Source organism: Dermacentor silvarum, chromosome 5, assembly GCF_013339745.2.
Source record: "Dermacentor silvarum isolate Dsil-2018 chromosome 5, BIME_Dsil_1.4, whole genome shotgun sequence".
Taxonomy (NCBI): Eukaryota; Metazoa; Arthropoda; class Arachnida; order Ixodida; family Ixodidae; genus Dermacentor; species Dermacentor silvarum.
The window spans coordinates 94,172,425-94,190,969 of NC_051158.1; the positions used below are offsets into that span (position 1 = coordinate 94,172,425).

At 49.9% G+C, this 18,545-nt stretch overlaps 1 protein-coding gene across 1 annotated transcript in view; it reads right to left on the reverse strand.

The window, feature by feature from the left end:
* Positions 1–13,922: 13,922 nt before the first annotated feature.
* Positions 13,923–18,545, reverse strand: part of LOC119453622 (rho GTPase-activating protein 44-like) — a 128,109-nt gene continuing 123,486 nt past the window's right edge. Inside the window, exon 16 of the mRNA XM_037715680.2 lies at positions 13,923–18,372. Coding sequence (XP_037571608.1) covers positions 17,046–18,372 — 1,327 coding nt within the window. The 3' untranslated portion in view covers positions 13,923–17,045. The remainder of the gene's footprint in view (positions 18,373–18,545) is intronic.

Genomic DNA, 18,545 nt, shown 5'->3' on the forward strand with positions numbered 1-18,545 from the left:
GTCTTGGATTGCTGTAGATGTTAGCTATGAAGACGGTGGTCGATGTCTTCTTCTTTCTTTCACCCCGGGCTCCGCGTCCTTTGCCGCTAATCGCTAGCTCGGTGACGCACAGCTCGATGGCGGTGTCCCTGCTGCCCAGGAACTGTTGGTGTTCCACGTGGGCGATGCCTTTCCGGATGAACGTGCACACGCCCTGCGCCGCGCCCTTCCCGCATGTGCGAGCGGACGGGGGGCAGGCGCGTGCCCGATACCCTGGCAGCGTCGGCGTGTCTTCGGTGTGGGTTGCTTGGACCGCTATCACGTCCGGGCGAGCCGTCGGTTCTAGCGATCTCAAGTACTGTTGTAGGATTGCCTTTCTGCACCGGAACCCGTTGGCGTTCCAGTGCCAGATCTTGATCTTATTGTTGCTGTCCATTATGAGGGAGAGCCTTCTGTGTTTGGCAATATTGATGCACCGACCTGTCTAGGAGCGGCTGCAGCTTCTCGGGGCTCAGGGCCCTCTCTAGCGCTTGCTCGATTTGGAGCTGAATCGTTTGCGCTAGTTGTTGTTGGATGACTTGAGTGCATTTCGTGAGGATCCTCTGCTCGAGGCCCTCGAAGCTCTTGCTCCATTTCTGTATAGCTCTCGCGTTCTGACCGATCTTCTTACTGAGACTCCCGTAGCCGAGAGGTTTAGTCTTGTCTCCGTTGTTTATAGCTGCCACCGAGGTGACCGAGGCGCTATCGTCTTCTTCCTCGTCGCTTTCACTTGCGCTTTCTATTTCCTCTTCGGGTTGTTCTTCCAACCCTCTTGCCGCCGCAACGATGGATGCCCTTGTCGGGATCGTCGCTTTGGCGGTGAATTGGAAGGTCTCAGGGGTTGTAGTGTTGGCAAAGGCGTTGCCCGCGATGTTCGCTAGGGTTCCGTTGTCTTTCTCATCGGCGTCTGTCGTCATCTTGTTGTCGTTGGCTTCGTCCCTTGCTTCCCCCTCTTGAAGCCTTCTGATGGCGTCTCGTTGTTGGTCGATGACGCCTCGTTGTTGTTTGATGGTGAGCTGCATCGCCGCCATCGCCATCTGGAGTTCCTCCATCGCATTCTCCATTTTCTGAACTGTAGCTTTCAGCTCCCGCGTCTCTTTCTTGCATTGTTCGCTGCAGCTGCAGCCGCTTGGTTGGCGCTGAGCCGTGCTCCCTCAAGGGCTGCAGAAGATAGCGCCAACCTTTCCCTTTCCCTCAAGAACCACTTATCATATCAGCCGCTTGGCATCTTGCCAGGCTCCTTCGGCGTTGCAGCTGCTGTTCCGCTCGGGGCCCCGCTCTTTTGCGTTATCGCCGCGCGATTGACGTCAGACTTGTTTGTCGGGCTCGGGTGCGCTTGCACCTGCGGCTCCGGTCTTGGCGGGCGCGCTTCTTTCGGTCTTCCGGGGGTGACGTCAGCCCACGGCGCGTCCTCCGGTTCCGCTCTGCTCCTATCGCGGCTCGCCACGTCGTTTTGTTCGTGACGTGTGCCGCTGGCTCTCAGCTCCGGGAAGTCGAATCTTCTAGAAAGCGTAGCCTTCCCGGGCTCTTTCGCGGGCGCAGGCGCCATCTGGGGGGGGGGGCGCCATCTTGGTGTTCTGTTCTTGGTGCCAGCTTCGGTGTTCTGTTTCGCCCACTGCCGCTGCTTGATTTGTAGCGGCGTCTTAAATTTGTTCTTGCAGCTGCCCGCGCCCGTGATGTGGGAGCCGCCGCAGAGCTTGCATCTTGGTTTGTAGTATTCTGCATGGTCTTCTCTTGGGTTGTTTCTACCGCAAGCGAAGCACACTTTAGCGTTCGGAGTTGGGCACACATCTTTCCTGTGCCCTATCTGGCCGCATGTAGTGCAGACCTCACGGTGCTGCCTGTACAGCGTACACTTCGTGACAAAGCCGCCATACTTTACGTAGTGCGGTACTTTGTTTCCTTCAAATAGGATTACCACCGACTCGGTGTTTCCGAGCCGGTGTGCGGCCATAACGGTGGGGTTATGCTTGTTCACTAGGAACCGAGTGATCTGTTCCTCGGGTTCCTCTCTGCCCACTCCACTTATTACGCCTCGTGAGGTGTTGTCTGGGGTGCTCTTGTACGCAAACGTTTCATACGTGCGTTCCTCCACCGTGATACTGCGGATCGATCCATAGCGGAATGATCTCGCTTCACTAGGTGTGCTTAGCACTATAATGTTCTGGCCGGCGTTCGGCGCAAACGAATCGTCCTCCGCTTCTTCGATCTTAATGTTAGCCGCCGTTATGATGGCAGCGCGCAGCACGGACATTTTGGTGGCACTCACTACGAGTCCCCCGCGAGGCCTAACGACTATGCGGTGCTCGCCTTTCTTGGCGAAAGTGGGCATGCGGGCTGACTTTGCCATATTAGCGTTCACTTTGGCAACGTACTGCGCTTTCTGCTCGCGCCTACGCTCCTCCTTCAATTTAGCGCTCGAAGCCGAGAGAGACTTGCTCAGCTTACCTGCGGTTTGGGTGTCCCGCTGCGATGGGTTTCCCGCTTCCTGCCGTTTCTTCTCGCGTCGAGAGACCACTACGGTCCAGCCCGCACACGAGTTCGGTGGATCACAATCACTGTTCGCCGCGGTAACACACTGTCCGATGCCGGTGGCGGTCGAGGAACCGCCACCGATCGTCGTCGAGCAGTCTCCGCTGGCGTCGAGTCGCGATCCGGTCGGTTGTTCGGCGGCTTTCTTCTTCGCGGCGGTTAGGTCTAGCTGACCTTGCCGCCTCTTGCGAGCAGAATTCGCACCTATATCCGCGTCCGAGGTGTCCATGGCTTGGGATTCTTCGTAGTGTTGGTCGTTCTCGTCGTTCTGAGGCCCGGCGAGCTCTGGGGAGGCCTCCAAGGCCGCCCCGGGTGCCGCGCCGACCGAGCACATGGTCGGAGCGAAGGTAGCCGTCGTTAGGCTTAGCGGGGCTGCGCCCGCTTCGCACATGAAAATCGCTCTAAAACTCCCAAAAGTGGGTGAAATGGCCCAAATTTGGTATCGACGTGGTCCACTCACCAAGCTGATCACTCACGTACCAAAATTAGTCCAGTAGGGGTCGATGGCCCGCCGAAAATTAGCATTTCTACGGAGACGCGTCTGTCGTCGTCTGCCGCAACGCACTCCAGCAGCGTTCCCCGGCTCTCGCTAGAGAGCTTGATAACAACAGCAACATCGGCTCCGCCATCTTTGCCGGCGACATCACGATTTGTTCCCGGGGCGGCTCGGTGGGTCACACCGAGAGTACGCTCCAAGAAGCCGTACGTACGGTCGAGAAACACCTTTCTCGTATGGAACTCGCACTATCAGGCAACAAGTTCGAGCTCCTGGTCTGCCAACCCATCCGCATGGGGCGCTGCCTCAAACGGTGAATACCGACCGTGGAGATCGAGATCGACATACACTTGATCATTAAGAACGGCGCAGAAATCCCCCGCAAAGACGCCATACGCGTGCTAGGCATACTTATCTCGGAGAACGGCAGGAATGCAGCTACGATGCAGAAGCTGCAACAGCACACCGCTGCCACCGTTCGGTTCATTCAAAGGATCTCGGGCAGGTAGAGGACGCATCAGGAGGACTATGTCCTCCGGCTGTTCCATGCCTTCGTTCTAAGCCACGTCAATTACCTCGCCTCCATCCACGTCTGGAGCGCTGCCGAAAAGGCCAAACTCGAAGTTCTTATTAGGCAGACTGTCAAAAAGATCTTAGGGCTTCCTTCTAGATACGGGCTTCCTTCCTTCTGCCTGCCTGCGACGTAACGTATCACGCATGTTCCAAAAAGAAGGAAACGCTACCGTGATTCAGTGGCCATGTCATTGTGCTTCTGAACGTGAGGTTGTAGTTGGATTCATGGCAGTCAAATTACGATGGGGGCCGTATAGGCGGTTTCATGCTCGCGATAACAGCAGCGAGCGTGCCGCCCCCAAGAAACTTCCGGTCACGTGCCTTATCAGTCTGCTATGTTTTAACGCATGGTTGCTTCTTTGCCAGTTACATTTAGCAGCTACGTCAGCAGGAAAACCGGAAGCCGTGCAGGGCCTATGTTTGTAATCAGTGAAAAGGTCAATGCAAAACACTGGTGTGTAGTGCTTCGCGTACTCGTAATAGTACGCCAGGAGAAAAAAAATCAACCCAGAGCTAACGAGTACTGCTTCCGTCATGTTCAGCTTCAAGACGTTACACATTATAATATTAAAGTAAAGTCATAACGAAACTTTCAGGTGGCCGCTATATTATGTGCATGGCTGTATATTCGCTGGTGTTTTCATTATTTTGTAGCAAAGCAATAAACGTGGCAAACATGTAACAGATCTTTACCTCTGAGATTCTTCTCGCTGATAGATATGTGTTGCATGTTCTTTACACTTCCTTTATTTTAACACATCATAAGCTGCTTGTTTTCCTTCTTCATGAGTTTCGCTAGAACTAACCGAAAATATTCCTCGGTTTCGATAATCGAAGGCTATAGAACGCAGGTGTTTTGATTCCCCTAGACCGACCTTGTTTCAATTTATTTCCAATATACTTTCAATACAACTAATACTGCTTCAGAGGCATGAATGTTACATGCAAAAGTTTATAGGCGTTTTTACCACAAAACACGTGGGCCAGTCATTTATCTCTAGCTCCTGTGTGTTTCTACGCATAAACGCGAAGTATTACGCGTCATCTAAACGTATCAGACTGCTCTCGCTGTCTTCGCAGCTTCCGCGTTTTGCACACTAAGTGTAATTCATGTTACGAAACAGTGTCAGGTTTATATTACATGTTCCCTTGTTCGAGAGATGGCGGACCAGGGAAGCGTAGTTAGAGGAGGGCAATCGCTTGGCGTCGTTGGTTGTTTCTTTCTCCTTCTTTGTTGTTTGTTTCTCCGCCTTGGTACTCTAGTACCATGTGACAAATTACCTACTAGCCGATGCACACTGGCAAGCTTAGCAAGCGCACACTTTAGAATGGACAACGAGTGGGCACAAGCGCTAACTCGCACCTAAAGTTTGTCTTGTCTAGTGTTTTGCCTTGTGGCTGGTTTTGTATCTACTTCCCTACCCCGCCTAAGGTGTGCACTGGTCGAACCTGCAAGTTTGAACTAACTAGTCCATTCAATTAGTCTATTCCAGTCTATTAGCCAATCCATCAATATTATAATGAACTCGGGATCAGTCAGGTTCGAGTAAAAAGCCTAAAGATTGCTCCAGGTTGAGGCTTCCCTTGTTCGCCAACGGTTCATCAAGCTAGGCTTGATCAATTCGTTGACTACTGTTAATCACTTGATCTCCATGTTTTTGTGAACCCTTTGCCATGTTCCTTTTCTGGCTGACATTTACAATGTCCGTGATACTCGAGGTCCATCACGATGCAGTTGTGGTCAAAGTAGTAGAATATGCCCTGCTTCACCTCTGAATCTGACAAGAAAGACCTTACACTTCTTTGACTGCGCACATCCTGCAAGCCCCAGCTTGCAGAAACTTGGAGGTTAACAAAGAAGCTCGAGAACAAGTTAAGGACCGCACAAAGAGCGATGGAACGAAAAATCTTAGGAGTAACGTTAAGAGACAGGAAGAGAGCGGTGTGGATCAGAGAACAAACGGGGATATTCGATATACTAGTTGACATTAAGCGGAAGAAATGGAGCTGGGCAGGCCATGTAATGCGTAGGATGGATAACCGGTGGACCATTAGGGTTACAGAATGGATACCAAGAGAAGGGAAGCGCAGTCGAGGACGGCAGAAAACCAGGTGGGACGATGAAGTTAGCAAATTTGCAGGCGCAAGTTGGAATACGCTAGCGCAAGACAGGGGTAATTGGAGATCGCAGGGAGAGGCCTTCGTCCTGCAGTGGACTTAAATATAGGCTGATGATGATGATGATGATGATGATGATCCTGCATGCGGCGCTCTCTCGTGCCTAGCAATGCTCTGTCCCTGACACGTTGTAGCAGCTGCTTTTAAATTTACGCAAAGTTTCTGCAGCCAATGTCGCTGCTGTATCGCTAACCGATTTAGGCTAACTACCGCAGTCGGCTATATCGCAACTCAACGAACAAAATGATCACGTTTGGTAGCTGTGCTTTGCGTCAAGGTAGCTTGTTTCACTACGAGTCTGGAAGTTTCAAAGCGAATCTGACTTGGCTACATTTGGGTACGTTTAGTTAGATATACTGTGCCACTGATTACCACATTGTTCTTCCTGGTCACGATTATACATGTCAATAACCAATTGTATGCTAAGCATTCTGTTCAGCATGAAACTTCACTTGGCTGTCTCGCGTAAAAGCTACGTAGGGTTCCTTGATCTAGGACAGGTTGGTGTTTCGCCGACGTTCGTGGTGGATGTATATAATGTTGTGAACCGGCACTACTCTCTACGCCGTGATATAGCTATCTGGCCTGCAACAATATTTTGCGAGTATTATTTGTTCTTTTCCCGTATCATCATACAGATCCTCTGACTGCTGGCAGAATTAAGGAGCAGCGAATCAGGCGTCTTGCTGAAGAACATCCATTGGTTCACGCCTGCCAGACACGACAGATAACTCACGTGTGCAGTTCCAGTTTCGGCATAGCTTCGTTGTCGATCTTCTGCTGCTTGGGCTTAGCTGGCTGTACAAAGCTCCCGGTTTATCTGCTGTTACATCCAAGCGATTTATGCAAGCGAGGGCAAGTAAGGCAAACCTCAGGCGCTAGCCAGCGTATGGACAAAAAAGTTGTCTCCGTCAGGCCCTAATGGAGACGTCTTCTTGTCGAAACGTCCTGACGCAACTTGGTCTTTTTGATCAACTGCTGACCACTTTAAGAGTATAAGTTCTTGCGCACGATTTGTAACGTTTGAATGTCCCGTAAATTTTAAGGTAATAGTGATATGCGCGTCTGTGCTTGTTTTTTTTTTTTTTTTTTTTGGACTCGTTGGACAGATGTTTTCTCTGTTTTTTTAACAAATGGTCATGTGTGCTTTTCCTGCGATGTACACTTAGACCTGATGGCTGTTCAGATTACGCACTGCAGCGACTCGAATATGCATTAGTACAAATGAGATGGGCACTTCACACGGAGAAATATGTTTTATTATAGCTGTGCCACAAAGAGACGTCCGTAAAACAAAATTATCATGTTTGTTTTGTAAGTTGAAGGGGCAAAACTATCTGCTGTTAATATTTTGCCTCGTCTAATTTTCTTTCTGCATACTTCGCAACGGTTGGCTGTCAGTGTGTGACCGTGCAGTCACCTGCCAACATTTAAAAAGGCGTGATTGGCTTGCTTCGCTACTATCTGAAGCACGGCAGCACACGGTAGCAGACGATCGACGAGAAAGCGCCGTCCATAGGGCTCACTGCGCCTGCGCGAAACTCGTTGCAGCCGCTGGCCGGCGGTGGCACCGAGCAGAGGTCACGCGCTCCGGTGTTCCCTTTAACAGTGGACCGCTCTGTACATACACCTTATGCGATGATTGAATGCAGAATCTCATTTTGCTGTTATCTCACTTGTTTATAGTCCCTGTGTTACGTTTCTTGGATGTGGCGGCCTGTCAGTTGCATTGGGAAGCAGTCTCTCGAGGTAAGCACTTGCTCCTGCAGTCCGCGCAGCGACATAGACTCCCAATTTACACGCACCGTGATTGGTGCTCCCCGTTCCGTCCTTTCCTGATGCAGCCGTGGGCAGATTGTTCTTGTGGGCTTCCTGGGCCGCGATTTGGCAAACGTGCTTACATGGTCGGAAGTGTATGATGTTGATAGCCACCTGTGTGGAAAGGCCCGCAAAAGCGGCTGCCGGAGGTGATGCCCACGAAACCGACTTGTCCATATTGAAAGAAAGCGGGCACCGAGTTTCGGCGACGCATTAGCGGCCCCGATAGACAAAAATAAACGTGCAAGTTGGAAAGGAGGTAATGCTTTAAGGCAAAGTAGTCCATGTTGCTGTGTTGGGTGCGGCAGCATTCGATGTTAGAATGCTGCCACACCCCACACTCAGACTTTTGCCCCCACACTGGCACTTTTGCCAGTGTGGGGGCAAGTGCCCCCCCCCCCCCCCCCTCCTTCTAACCCCCGATAAATACGCTTATGTGCACACGCTGAGCGCGCTGCACTGTTGGAAGAAGAAATGCGGTGGAAGGCGGCGGCACCACAGGCAGCAAAAGACGCTATATCGTAGTCATTTCATGCTTACATCTATTCTCGATTACGGGAGAGCCAGCATTTTATTTCTTGGTTTTGTTCATTCTTACTCGAGTTTTTCTCTTTTTCACAATGCTCCGACGCTTGCTAGTATATTTTAAAGGTCGGGACCTTCATCTAACGCAAAAAAGGTCTAAACATCTAACGTCAATTTACTCTCTTAATTGTAATTACGCCTAGTAAGACACGTCATGTCGATCGTGCGAAGACCAAGAGAAAGTGCCAGTTTGGCATGAGTTGATATTCGCCTCGATGTCGGTGAGGGAAACTTGAAGGTGTTGTGGATGTCGCGAAGTCACATTACAGTAGGCTGGCGGTGACGCAAGGGGTTAACTGTTTATTAAGATTCAATAGCAAGCGATAGAAGTAAACTATTTACACAGACATCAAGACTACGAGTCAAGAGTTACAATGAGTTTACAATTTTGGTCTTCTTTCTTAGCCGAATCTCCACCGAAATCCCTTCCAACGGCCCCGCATTTACCTAAAAGCATCCCCAACATCACCCTCGCCCATTGTTCGTCCAATCACACTGCGTCGCGCGCAGTGTGTACACAACAAGGCTCCAGGGTTACAGTATCCGGAGTTCCATTATGTCAAGGCCGTTGTCACAAATCTTTCCAGTGCAATGCGTCCGTTGTCTCACAACCTCGCAAGACACCGTCTCCCAAAGAAAACACTCCCATGCACATTGGGGCATACGGTCCGTTCACGGAATGTCTCGGCATAGGTGTGGTCCAGCGACGAGGGGTCGGCTTCAAAGCCACGGCACTGCTTCCGCGAACCGAACGCCTGAACCCCCGACTCACAGTGAATCCGCTTACGCGCTCCCCGAAAACCGCGGCTCCCCCGCCATCCCCGACGGCTATAACTCTCCGCCGCCGCCTTGGTGTCGAACCGCGCATCTCTTTTGACCACCCCGCATGGCCCTTACGCACAGCCGCCCGCACAACCGCTCTTTCTCAACCACACAGATGCTCTTTCGCACAACCGCACAGCCGCTCTTTCTCTCTTTATTTCTCTCTGTCTCGTTCTATATTTCTCTGACCTTCGTGGTGACTTTCTCTTTCTTTCTCTCTATCTTTATTTCCCTCTTCTTATTTCTTTCTATCTCTCTTTCTCACTCTCTTTCTTCCTTTCACTCCCTATTTCTCTCGTTATCTCTCTTTCTCTTTCTTTTTTCTCCCTGGTATGTGCCAGTGAGCTTCGACCTTTTATCGGCCCACTTTTCAGCGTGACACCGCCGCCGCCACCACCACCGCCGACAGTTGTGAGCCTATAAAGTTTCGCTTAAAATCACCAGCCCTTCCCCGTCGAGAAAATGGGGGGTAAGCGAAGCTTGTCGTGTGTGTATCTGACCTTCGTGGTGATTTTCTTTGTCTCTCTATCGGTCTTTCTCTCTCTTCATTTTTCTTTCTCTCCCTTTCTTTCTCTGACACCTTCGTGGTGGCTTTCTCTCCCTCACTCTTTCTCTATCTATCTTTCTCTCTCTCTCTCTATTTGTTTCTCTCTCTATCTATACATCTTGCTTTCTCTTTCTCCTTATTTCTTTCTCTCTCTCACTCTATCTCTTTCTCTCTCTCTCTTTTGTCCCTGGCATGGAGGAAACAACTTTATAAAAAAAAAATTTTCATGGCGTTGTAGGTGGCCGCTTGTCTGCGGCGACCTCTTCCGCCCAGGCAACGATTCCTTTTTGTAGCTTTTCTTCAGGAGACCGTATTAGGGTCTCCCATGTCGTTTCAGAGGGAGCTGGCAGAAGCTCTCTGGGTGGGGGAAGACCCTCGCATTCCCAGAGGATGTGTCTTTGGTTTGCTATGGCATTTTTGTCGCAGTTTTGGCATATTGGGTCAACCTCCCCATCTGTGAAGATCGCTAAGCGATGAGGAGTGATAAGGCTGTTAGTTTGAATTCGGCGGAGGACAGTGGCCTGCGCTCTTGTAAGGTTGCTGTGTGGTATTGGGTATATTCTCCTGTTCTCTTTGTATAGGTTGGTGAGTTCGTTGTAGGAAGTCACTACCTCTCCCATCGGGGGGTCCGGTTCCAAGGAGAGCGCGACCCGGTTTGTTAACCCTCGGGCCACTCTATGCGCTTCCTCGTTACCGGGATTTCCCGAGTGAGCGGGGACCCAGACAAGATTGATTTTTGTTCTGTCGTCCTGATTAAAGTTTTTCAAGATCTTGGCTGTATTTAGTTCCACACTGCCCCTCATAAAGCTGAGAATAGCGCTCTTAGAGTCGCTCAGGACAGTACGGGTAGTTGGGTTCATGATGGCCAGCGCTATATGGCCACTTCTTCGGCCTCTTTGATTGATGCGGCTCTAGTTGAGGCCACATTTACAATTCTAGATTTTCCGTCCACGGCACTCAGGGTGTATGTGTTGTATCCCTGGTTGGCGGCATCGACAAAGACCGCGGTTTGGTCTTGCGTGTGCTTTTCGCGTAGTTTGTCTGCCTTGGCTTTTCTCCTGCCATCGTGCCTGCCTGCCAGGGTGTTTTTGGGTAATGGCTTGATTATTAGGTAATGTCTGATTGCGGGAGGTAGTGGTGCTCTGCCTCCCGTGGTGTATATGGGTTTAATGTTCAGTCTACTCAGGATGTGTAGTCCCGTCATCGTGTCTGATAGGCGTATTATTTGTGCTGTTTTGTGTGCTTCGATCAGCTCCTCTAGGGTGTTGTGCATTCCAAGTTGGAGGAGCTTCTCGGTGCTGGTATAAACAGGCAAAGCTAGTGCCCATTTGTACGCTTGTCTAATTATAACTTCTATTTTAGCATGTGCTGTTAAGCTGGACCTTTTCTGCACTATCGCCAGGATCGGCTAACTTTTCAGCGTGACACCGCCGCCGCCACCGACTGCCGAGATGGCGCCCGAACTTGGTTGCTAAGGAGAGAGACAGCGTAGCGAAAGTCTAGAACAGAGAATTCACTTCCTAAGCGGGTTAGAAACGGTTTCCGTACAAGGGCATTTCGCAGTCACAGCGAGATCCCAGTTTCCCGTCAACCTCATGCTAGTCCAAAGAGCATTTCTGTCTAATCTCGCGACGACAACCTAAGAATTCAGCACTACCAGAATGCTTTGCCGACAGGAGGCGAGTATGCATACACGATCCTCCGTCTTCTTTGTCGCTATTCGACGCGCATAGAATACGCAGTGGTGGGACTGTCCAAAGTCATGTTGGAGCAATTTTTGGAGCAGTTTGGCGCAGACAAAACTTCACTTTGGAGCAGCTTGGAACAGAGTAAATTTAATTTTGGAGCAGTTTGGAGCAGGCCAATCTGAATTTTGATGGAATATTGGAATATGGCAGCGCACTTCGAAACCACGATGAAACAGAGAATAACTCAACACAAAGCGCGTGCTAGAAGCATGCTTTGTAGCGCACCGACGGGGGGGGAGGTCGGGGCTTGCAACCCCCCCCCCCCCCTGAGGCCGAGGTAACCCCATTTTTTGAGTACTGTAACTAAGATGTAAGACGCGCAATCGTCTGCACACTGGCAAACTTGCGCCAAAAGCGCATTTCTTGACAATTTCCCGTGAAGAAATTGAAATTAGTGCTGTTTAGAGGGTATTGGCAAACTAAGGCAAACTGTCAACCACCCCCCCCCCCCCCCCCGGCAGAGATCCTGGGTGTGCTACTGGATAATGGCATACTAGAATATGGAAGAGTGGGTCGAGCAGCAGCACGGCACATGTTTTCCTGTAAAGCCAAAAAGGTCAGTGGAACTACAATCGAACTATTTATTCCCGCGCCGATGCTCGTGATGATAGCAGAAAATGATCTCAAATTATGCGTCCAATCGATGCGCTATCGCTGGGCCACGATATGTCACCGCATACCCAGAGAGCCGCAATCAACCCTGGGCTGGTATAATGTAAAGCTATTCGAACCTGTTTTTATTGCGATAGCAATCATATGGACACTCCAGGCACATCTCTGCCGTCGTCTTCGCCGTGATGTTCCTTATAAAGTCCAGAAGCGACAACATCGTCGCCGCGCGCTGTATGCTGCATGCGCGAATGAAATGGTGCGAGGGTGAGCCGACGATGGCGGCTCAATCTCGCGCGCGCAAGGGAGGAAAGCGGGGAGAAAGCGCTCAAGGCACCGTGTGGGGGCGTTCTCCAGCGGCTGCTGTGTATGGTCTACATAGCGGTCTACGATGCGACAGACAGAGTGCGAGTGCACATAGCTTCGTGCGCGCTGTGTTTTCGCCGCTTAGTTCGCGTTGAAGCGAGAGGCAGCACAAAGGACAATTCGCTCGCTGCTGCCGCAGTGCTTCCTCACTCCAGCGTTTAGACTGAGTTTCCGCGGTCATCGAGTGAGAAGTGTTCAACGTTTGCTTGTGCGCGCGTGACACCATGCTTGTTAATTTAGTAAGCCAATGTTTACAAGTTTATACGGCCGATAGAACTATTATCCTTACTTCATATAGCTGTCTAATGTGCTACTGCAATCGGATGCTTCGCCTTTCGGACGAAACTGCGACTTTTTATTCCAAATCCGCCATTAGTCCTTCGCGATGTGTCATAATGGCTCTCGGGCCTCGCCCATATTGGTCTAAAAACAGATTGGAATATTTTTGCGGTATAGAGACGCCCGCCCACTGCAGCGCGCGCCTCCCTATAATATCTAGTTCGCTCGCAGTGCCCTCAGCCTACTTTTCGTTGTTTTGCGCCTCAGCTAGGGTAGCGCCGCGCCGCCCATTCAACCGTATTCTAGTACACTCTAAATACAGCCGCCCTGGTCGTTCCCACAGCAGTTACAACAGCCGGGAGTGGCCACGCGCGCTCCGGCCACTTGCCGGAAGCGCCGACAAGTCCAATGCAATAAGCCCGAAAATCCCAAAACTGTGCGGCAGGCGCCGTTGCGTGGTCTGCGGAATGTGACCGGCCGCACTCTTTTTCGGAGAACGAATCCGCTCGCTGTTCGCGGACACTGCCGGTACACACATGCCGAAGCCGTTCTGGCGCAACGTGGCGCAATTTCGGTCAATTTTCCGTGTTTGGCGCAGTATGGCACAGGAATCTGCGTTTGTATCAACATAGCGCAACTGGCGCAGGAGTCCTACCCCTTAATCCGGCGGAACACTTCGGAAATATTGCGCTACCCGATCTCGCCTTTTACAAAAACGCTCGCGCAGCTCAAGCTTGTCGCAATAGATCTCGCGGCGAGTTTCACTACTTTACCGACGGCTTCCTTCAAGTATTCTGGCCAGGACAGGGCTTCTTTGGGTACTATTTCAACTGAAACGACAAATAATTTCTCCTATGCTTTCCTTGGCTTCATTATCTGATCACTTCATATGGTTGCTACTAAAATCTAGCCCATCGGTTCTCTTCCTGGACAGGGCATGGCAGATTGAGTAATAGCTATAGTTAGAATTGTAATTTTATTTCTCTGGAGCTTTCTTACTGTGATAAACCTGGCTGCGAGTTTTCTTACTGCGATAAAGAGGCAAGTGGATACCTCCTGGCAAAACCCGCAGTGCAGCTGGCCTCGACAGCCTACCGAGTTATGCATCAAGCAGTTATTTGTACAGCGGGAAACTGGTGAGGACTGCCAGCACCACTGCATCTGCGGAGCACAGCTGCAAATGCGCTCATGTCATGTAGTAGAAGGGTCATCTGTTTAGAGCCTCTGAAGTTTCCAACGTCGTGCCTTACAGCTTGTCCACAAGGCAACACATTGCGAAGCACACCGCTTCCTTCAGTAGCCGAGTTCAATAGGAGGTACTGCTGCATTTGTTTCATTAATGGTCAACAAGTTCAACTTTCAAACAATTTTAATAGCAACAGCATCTGCGTCACCTTCCGTCACATGTATATGACAAAAAAGAAAATGGCGCACCTGTAATACATCGGTGCAACATTGTAACAAAAGAAGGATAATCAAGCACACACACACAGATGTTCTCCCATTTTCTGCACATTTGTGATTCCACATAAAACTGCACCAGGCTCCAACCTAGAGACGAGCAGCTTGTTAACTTGGATTAGACATTTTGTTCGGTGGTTCAACTATAATAACCAACCGCCTGCGGTGAGCACATCCTGCTCCCCAGGAAGAACAATTTGCATCACGACGTTTCGATGACTAGCATTGCAATGTACGGAAAACTGAAAGTGAAGGAACAAATACAAGGGCAATCAACACATGGACCTCCATGATCTTCACGGAAAAAAAGTAGAAGAAATACAGTATGTCACACAAGCATACACGGTTGTTGCGAAATGATCACGAAAGCTGACAACTGCACAGTCATCCCCCTGACAAAGGCAGAATCCCATATTGTGGAAAGAAAAAATAAAGCCAGCCAGGATCACGCGATAGTGCAACAGAAAGAATACTATCCCAATCGCAACTTACTGTCTGTGCATCACCCAACTGAAAGTCAGCTTAGCAGTCAGCTTTTTTAAATTGGCTCTGCCAATTTAGGAAAACTTAATTTCCAAGGTCTGCTTAGATTGACTAAAGGAAAAAAAAAAAGAAAGCACACTTTGGACAGGAACAACACAACACAAAATTTTCACAACAAAACCATTATCACTCTCTGTAGATGACTAGCGTCATCATGCTTTAGGCACGCAAGAGGTCCAATGTGAAAATCAACAAAACTGTGCAGCATCCATCATGACAACAGAACCGAATTTTAAATGACACAGCATACTTGCCATGGTTGAGGAAGTACACGAACTACGCGATGACAAAGAAAAAAGAAAAAAAAATATATACAGGGCAGGAATACAGTTCTGTGCTGGCCGTCAAAGGAGGACCCAGAGAAGGTCCTTAACATAGAGTTGTTCCTAGAGTGCCACCCTGGCACCAAAATACATAGAGACAAGCTTAAAATTGAGAACACGGTCTGTGTATTGCGCATCCAGTCTAAATGAATGTTTTCTTGGTTTCAATGCAATGACACGCTTTCTCGCAAATAAGGGCACGACGTAACCTGTTCTCAACATAGGAGGGACGACACATGGGACATTCACATCTAGTGCTTTAACGAAAACGACAAATTTGAGTTGTCGGAGGCCTAGACTAAACTGTGACCGTCATGAGAAGAAAAGAAAGGAAGGGACCAGTGAACCACACGCGGAGCAACCCTTTGATAAAATTCAAGTCGCACGGCTCACACGTGCAAGACTTGCACCATGAGAATCAAACGCAACAGTTGCGAGTGTAGAAACAAATGTTGCCAATGCACTCTAAAACAATCACAGTAACAATGTAAACACCCACATAACAACACACTAGTGCAAAGACGAAGCATACCTGACCCCTCCTAAACTATGAAGAAGCGAAAGGTAGAAAAACAGGCCTTGAGATGCTCGCTCAGACTGACAATATCTTTTTACAGAGCCTTCCATATAACTTTGTTTTTAATTTATATCTTTGATGGATTCAAAAAGGTTATAGTAGTCTTGCAATCCTGCATGTAAAACAGCGGACATCTGCTCTTGTAGTTTGAAACTGCAGCATTCCTTAGATGCAAGTTCATATTAAGGATCGAGTTGCATCTCTTTTGCTGTATCTGCAGCCAGTTCAAACAAATTTGCTTGGTGGGTCCAATTTTTTATCATTATAAGTTTCCTTTAAGCTGCAGTAGATAACACTTTCTTGCAAGCCAGTTCAGGAAGCAACTTCCTAATGACAATAGCAACAAGACAATGAGGTTCACGATTTTATGATCTATCCATTTGGAAAAGCTACCAGGGCATGTTAAAACTCCTGGTACAATGCCTAAGCATTGCCTGTAACATTAATTTAAACACTGCATACATCTGCAAGAATATGAGGAAAAACCAGGACTATGATGCGACAAGTTGAGCATCCCTTATACAGTAGTTATACACACAGCATGCTGACTTAGCAATATTGCTTTGTCCAAAAGTTTACACATGGTTACAGAGCCAAACTAGATGTGGTTACAATATATTGACTGCTACGACTTTGAAGTGAGACAATTCCACACCGCTTCACATAGCGCCAGAACATAAATGTGCACAATCCGCACGACCAATTCTGATGAGGAATCGTCGCAAGTTAGCATAACTAATCCGTTTGCTTGCTTTTAGAGCACAGGATCGATACTAAAGGTTATTTAATTCAACAAACAAGGACTGTATTCTCGAACAACAAAGAGTCTAAACTAAAATTCCTTTGAAACAAGGATGTGAAGCGACACCCTGAGGGCTTGGATCCACTACGTTTACCGACACTAATAACAACCGTTATTATTACAACAAATTATACTTGAGAGCCTGTGAAGTTGCATCTGATGCCACCTCCATTTGCTGGGTCCGACCTGCTTCTTGCACCGTTCCATGACTGTGCTCCTTGAGTTGCACACCCGTGATTGATTCATGATTGGTTGATTGCACTTGGGAGAAAAGAGAAAGAGTGGCAGTCGTTCCATACAAGCCAGGCTGCAATGGCAGGCTATTATGTCTTCAGCCCAGCCGAGAGAGCATGGGAAGTTGCACCTTTACAAAAGCATACACACCTTTAGTGCATTTTCAAAAGCATGCACAGAGAACTTGTCATTGCTTCTTGACAATGCACATGAGGAAAGAACAATTTAATTAACTATAAAAAATCATTCCTGGTATCCCGTGAGCTGCAATCATGAGCAAGCTCGAAACCAGCAGGACACCTCAGAAGAAATGTGTATTGCAAAGCCTGCGCACACAATGATCAAAATAAATGTCAAAGTTCCCAGTGTACTTCTGGATGAAAGTACGGCAAAAAAAAAAAAAAAAACAGGAGACAGGTTCAACAGCATCCTGAAGGACAAAATTATGCCCCCTGGCAAGCATCAAGCTTCCAGAGGGAAAAGGAATAGCAGGGGTAATAACAAACAATGTCTTTCAAGCTGGACCGTTACATGTCACAGACGGGTTGCTTCTGGCATGATCGGCACGGGACTGGGAGCACCACCTTCCAGCTTGCTTTTAGTTGGGGAGGATGGATCAGATTTTGGTCGTTCGGAAGACGTAATGAGGTCTGGCGGAGGGCCTGTTGTGTGGATTGCATCCATGACAGGTGACTGCCTCGATGGCTTCATCTCCGACATGTCCGTAAAGGTTGATGCTGAAGTGTCTGCCGATGGACTCGACCTCGGTGGTCGCTCAGGAACTGGCTGTTCCTCGGATGCTGTCAGAAAGTTCCAGCGGGCATCGTCTGCTTGACGGGACAGTGATGATGCATCGCTGGAGCCAGACGTCGTCTGCAGTGGCTGGGGGCGCTCTGGGGTTGTTACACCATTGGTCTTAGAAGGTGAACGCCGAAGGAGGACAGCTCCAGTACCATGTTCATCACCAGGAAGGCTGGCAATGCACGACTTCCACATGACATTTGGCCCATTAGAGCCACTGCCGCTGGGAGACACGAGAATGGAACTGCCGTCTTCAGAGTCAGACTCATCTGCAAATGACAGCATCTCCTGGTGGTCCAGGGACAAGGGCCGCTCACCGGAATTGCGCCTTCCAGGGCCGTCCCTCCTCCCTGCACCATCACTACTGCTGCTGCTGCTGCTACTGTTACTGCCAATGGTTCCATTTTCGTTGCTCCTCGCGACAAACATCACGCTGTCTGCCGACATCGCCAGAACCTTGTCAGCACTGTGCTCTAGTCTACCGTCAGGGTAATGGGCTTGCTGCTGCTGCTCCTGCTGGCCACTCCTGTTACCGTGGCCATTTCCAGAATTGGCTGCATCGCCGTTCCTCTCGGTGTCTCGCGGCGATGGTTGCGACGCGGTCACGGAGGCCTCCAGGGCGTGGTTCCGATTTGCGCTCTCGAGGCTTCCAGTCTTGGGTCGCTCCGGTGGGGGCACAGAGGGCCGCTCGCACGGCTGCGGTCGCATGACAACCCCTGCCATCTGGTGCCGTCCGTGTCGGCGTTCCAGGGACAGGGTCGAGTAAGCGCCTCCCGCGACTGTGGCTCCTCCCTCTACGACGCCCTCAAGGGAGCGGCGTTGCAGTGTGGTCGGCTTCTCGGCAATCTGCGGCTTGGCAGCCGGCCGCGGCCGGCCAAGGGTTCCTCCACCAGTGGGCAGCGGTGCTCCAGCACGGCTGTCTGCACTAGACGACTGGCTGGACCCGATGATGATGGAGCTGCGGTCCCGTGGCTGCGGCACCATTGGAGCAGCGGGTGCGGCCTTCTTGCCCAGCCGATGAGGGATGCGTGGGCTTTGACCCGTCAGGCCTGATCCAGGACTGCAGAGAGCAAAAAAATGTGTAGGTACTGCGGAAGAGACACCTCCATGGGGGAAGAAAAACACGGTAATGTCCCTCTCCGTGAAAAAAGTCTCGATCTTTGTGTGCTCACAGTGTGCTCCACCATAGCCTCCTCGATAACTCTGTGCCTGTCAAACGGTGCTCGATCGACC